Source organism: Alexandromys fortis, unplaced genomic scaffold (genome assembly GCF_014885135.2).
Source record: "Alexandromys fortis isolate MF-2015 unplaced genomic scaffold, M_Fortis_MF-2015_v1.1 scaffold_171, whole genome shotgun sequence".
Lineage (NCBI taxonomy): Eukaryota > Metazoa > Chordata > Mammalia > Rodentia > Cricetidae > Alexandromys > Alexandromys fortis.
This window is the reverse complement of record NW_026068066.1, coordinates 2,978,720-2,983,615: the sequence shown is the minus strand read 5'-3', so window position 1 is coordinate 2,983,615 and position 4,896 is coordinate 2,978,720. Positions and strand designations below refer to the sequence as shown.

The following is a 4,896-nucleotide window of genomic DNA, read 5'->3' as shown; positions in this document are numbered from 1 at the left end:
TGGTGCACCGATCAGCCAAATTTCTTCCCATACCATCTTCTATGTGCTTATTTAATTCACTCTTATACACTTTCAGTACACTGGGGGAAGGATGAAAGTCAGAACAAAACTCATCAACCAAAACAGACAGTCGACAAATTTCATCTGTCATTGCACAAGAAACCTTGTTGGCCACCTCCTCCGTGACCTCCTTGATTTTCTTCTTAACCTCTAGTGTTAGGAGGTTCATCTGGTTTCGGATGAAGTCCAGTCTATCAATTTGGTCTTCCCTCTCTTCCATTGAATAAACCCTCTTCTCTGCTGCTGCCACGTTTACTGAGTCCAATATGTTTTTCACAGTGTCTAGTATCTGTTTAGCTCTGACAGTGTGCTGTTCAAACTTTGTTTTCACTGCTGACTGCGAGATACACTCCTCCAAAGTTTGTTCAAAATTCTGAAACTCTTGTAATCTTGCCTGAAATCCTTCGGCCAGTGCCCCACCACCTTCTGGCATCCCCTGGGCTTTATGTTTTCGGGAGTTGAGAACTTCCTTGGCTGAAACAAAAAAGATCCGATTCCGAGCTTCCAAAGGACTCACAACTTTGAGCTCTTCTACCAAGAAGTGAAGGCATCTATCCATGTGCTGTCTGCGCACATCCTCCATATATTCCGGCTCTGAGGCAGAAGCATCCCAACGATTGTTCAGAATGAAAATGTTTGGTTTGGAGAGCTGCTCATTCACCTTATGGAAAAAAATGTTTCTCCGTGTTCATCAGTGTGGATTCTGAGTTTGCAACCAAAGCAAAGACATCAGCATCGAGGCAGAACTTATCAATCCAGCTATCCAGCTCTGTGGTAACATCTGTTCCTGGGCTGTCTACTAAAACCAGGTCATCTCTCAGGAGGGCACATTTTGCTTTGGGCCAAAATACATGCACAAGGCAGCCAGCTTTCAAGTCTTTGTCCATATGGAGAGCATGTGCAAGCTGATTAACAGTCTTCACACTTTCCTTTTCATCTGACCCTTCGTTCATAAGGTAGGCTTTATCTCCGTCGGTTCCCTCTACACTCAGGAAGCAGTTGGTTGTGTGGCCAATCCCGCTAGGGAGAACTTTATCCCACAGCATTGCATTGATGACAGAGCTCTTGCCACTACTCCTCCTGCCAAAAACTGCCACTTTCAAATGTCTCCGCGACAGCACCTCCCCAATGACGGCAAGCTTGTTTCTGTAGCCTTGTATTTCCACTAGATCATCCTCAGTTGCTATGCTATCAAGTTCCGGATTCCTGAAAGTTGCTTCAATAAACTGTGACCCTTCAGTAACAAACTCCAGCAACTGGCCTAAGATCGCAGTGATGGCCTTCTTTGCCAGCACAAAGTGCTTCAGTGGAGACACACGTTCTGCCATTATGCACCTGGACAGGCCTTCCCGCAAGCCGACCGCCTGTCGCTCCCGCCCGGCCCGTCGCCCCAGCCGGTCAGGACGCCCTCGATCTTCCTGTCCGGAGCTCGAAGGTCACTCCGGGCATCCCCGCCCGCCAACGGAGGTCACCCAGCAACTGAAGCTCCGCACAAGCCCCGGGAACGTCTCATCCTCCCGAGAGAGGGGAGGCGCCCCTGAATTCTTGTCTCAGTTATTAGGTCTAAACCTGATTGAAAGGAAACCAAAAACAAAAAAATAACCAAGAGCCTTTTCTAATTCTTCCTAAGCTGTAGCTGAAGTAGAGGCTCTTTTCCTTTCAGTCTAGACTTTGGAGCGTGTGACCGACCTGCCCTGGTTTCAATGGGAAATACCCGCCGTAGGCGCATGTGTTCAGCTGCTTGGTTCACAGCAGGGGGCGCTGTGTGGGAAATGAGCAGAACAGTTAGGAGCTAGAGAAGGGACGGGACACTGGGAGTGGAACTTCAGCTTTTCTAGCCCTACCTGCTTCCTATTGCTTCCTCTTCCTGCGGCAGGTGACAGCCATGTGTCCTCCTCCATGCTGCCCCAGCTTGATGGGCTGCACCCCCTTCTTACACAGTGAGCTATCATGAGCCCCTTTTTCCTAGATGTTCTGCCATCCTTAGATCTTGTGAGTAAGGATAAAAAGTGGGCTGCAGAGCAGAGAGCTGGAAGGAAACCACATCCCTGTGACTTTGCTTAGGCCCCTAAATTTAGCAGTGGTGACAGCCAGCTCTTCAAACTCTGACCTCTTGGTTATGGGATGTCCTAATCAGGATTACTATGACAAAAAAGCAAGTTGAGGGGGAAAGGGTTTATTTGGCTTTTACCTCCACCAGCCCAGGATAGCCCCACCCATAGTGGGCTGGACCCTCCCCCATCAACCACTAATTAAGAAAACGCCTTCCAGCTGGACCTTATGAAGGCCTTTTCTCAACTGAGGTTTCCTCTTTTCAGATAACTCTAGCTTGTGTCAAGTCAGCATAAAACTAGCTAGCACAGGAGACCAGCAAGTTCCCTGTGTTAGAGATGACTTGTTTATGTCGCTTGATTAACCAGTGTGCTGCTTGCTAGGGCCTCCAGTAACAAAATAATACGATGAGGACTTCAATGAAAGAAGCTGATTTTCTCACCATTGCAAAGTTCCAGAATCAAGATGTTGGCAGCCTTAGCTTCTCCTGGGAACTCTGAGCTGGGCTGACAAATGACCATCTACTTTCTGTGTCCTCACGCATGATTTGTGTGTGTGTGTGTATTGTCTCTCTTTTTGTGTAGAATTTTCCTCTTCCTTATGGAGAGCAATAAAATTGAATTCTCTCCTCACCCAAATGGCTTGATTTTAACTTAGGCCCTCTGCAAAGGTCTTGCCCCAAGTGTTCTCATGGTCTAAGTTTGAGGCTTTCACCAGAAGATTTTGGTGGGACACAATCTGCTCATTTTAATGAGTAAAAAAAGAGTTAAGAAACATAAAAAGAGGAAATTATTAACAAAGGCAGTGAAGAAGTTACCACAGATTAAAAACTAAGCATTTCTAAATTAAGATAGCTCATCTAGGACTGAGAAGGGAGATAACTCAATGGCAGAGTGTCTGCCTACATGGTTGCTGAAGGAAGGGGGAAAGATAGGGAAGGAGAGAGCAAAGAAAGTGTCTAAGTTTGTACAACAAAGCACTCACACTAAGGCACATCCATGTGAAGTTTCAAAACAGTAAGAACTTAGCCAAGTCCAGAATGTGTAAAAGCAGGTCACTGCCCACTAATGAAACCAGAAGCTAAAAGACAGTGCAATAAATCTTCCAGCATCTGGAGGAAGGTCTACAAATCCTCCAACATCTGGATAGGAGTCTACAAAGCCTCCAGCATCTGGAGGGAGGTCTACAAAGCCTCCAGCATCTGGAGGGAAGTCTACAAAGCTTCCAACATCTGGAGCAGCGGATACAAAGTCTTTAGCATCTGGAGATCTACAAAGCCTCCAGCATCTGAAGAAAGGTCTACAAAGCCTCCAGCATCTGGAGGGAGGTCTACAAAGCCTCCAGCATCTAGAGCTGATGTGGGAGTGTCACATATCAATCTGTTGATTTCATTGGTTAAGCAATAAAGGAACTCCTTGGCCCTGATAGGTTAAAAGATAGGTGGGAGGAATAAACAGGAGGAAGAGGAAGTGAGGTCAGATCTGCTCTGCTCCTGGAGAGACCCAACAGCTCTGCACGCTGGAGCAGAGACACCAGGATGGACAGAGGCTAGACTCTTCCCGGTAAGCGCACCTTGGGGTGCTTACACACATCATTAGAAATGGACTAGTCCAGGTGCGAGAATTAGCCTGTAAGGGCTAGAGTTCATGGGCCAAGCAGTTCTTAAATGAATACAGTTTGTGTGTTGTTATTTCGGGCATGAGCTAGCCAAGCGGCCGGGGTGTTGGGGACGCAGCCCCACCGCTCTTATTTCAACATAGAGCAGGGCTACAAAGTCTTCAGCATCTGGAGGGGAGGGGTCTACAATTGTAAATTCTTCACCCTGACAATTTCTCACAAAAGTTGAACATATTTGAAGATTCAAAACTCAGAATCAATCTTTAATATATACTTTTCATGCTACTGGATAAGAAAATAAGAATGAGAGTGAACTGATAATGAGAAAAATATAGATTCTGAAATACTGAACTGGTGAGAAAATTCGGGATGACTGGACCTTCTGGTGCAGCATAAGAGAGAAAGAAGAGCATTAGAGGAAGCCTGCCCAGTCCTAGCTGTCAGAAAAGAAAAAAGAAAGGAAAGGAAAGGAAAGGAAAGGAAAGGAAAGGAAAGGAAAGGAAAGGAAAGGAAAGGAAAGGAAAAACAGCCAACCATGCCAGACTGCCTAGAAAAGGCACTTGTGCCAGTCTGGCAAGATGGATGCCATTCCTGGAACCCATGTGAGGAGGAAGGAGAGAATCAACTCCATAAAATTGTCTTCTGATGTCCACACATCTGGCATGCACGCCCACACACAAGAGTTATGTTATTATCATTGTCGTGGTCATCATTGTTGTCATCACTAATTTAAATGCCAGAATTAAAAGGGAATTTGAGACTGTGAGAACACCCCCCCCCAAAAAAAAAAAGAAAACATGATTATGGAACAAAACCAGACCCTGCTAAATTCTTTTAAATGTTCTTTGGCAACCAGCTCTTTTCTGAACAGAAATGGAGGAACAGTGGATCTGGGGGAGAGGGGAGGTGGGGAAGGTAACTGGGAGGAGTGGAAGGAGGGGGAGGCTATGATCAGGATGTATTGTATGAGAAAAAATAAACAAGAAGAAAAAAAGGAAAGTCCAAGATGAAATAAAACAACAACGAAAATCAGTGTTCTTCAGTTCCTAGACCAATCCCCTAGCCAAAGCTGTAAGACCATTAGGATTTCAGAACACGTGAATGTCATCGTCCTTGACAATGTAGCAGTCCAAGTCGGTGGGAGACAGAAAACAAAACAGAGCGCCT

General features: G+C 45.9%; 1 protein-coding gene across 1 annotated transcript in view; it reads right to left on the bottom strand.

Annotated features, from left to right (window-relative positions):
- Positions 1–1,516, bottom strand: part of LOC126487678 (mitofusin-1-like) — a 10,254-nt gene extending 8,738 nt beyond the window's left edge. Inside the window, 2 exon segments of the mRNA XM_050120626.1 lie at positions 7–733; positions 735–1,516. Coding sequence (XP_049976583.1) covers positions 7–733; positions 735–1,388 — 1,381 coding nt within the window. The 5' untranslated portion in view covers positions 1,389–1,516.
- Between the last annotated feature and the right edge of the window lie 3,380 nt (positions 1,517–4,896).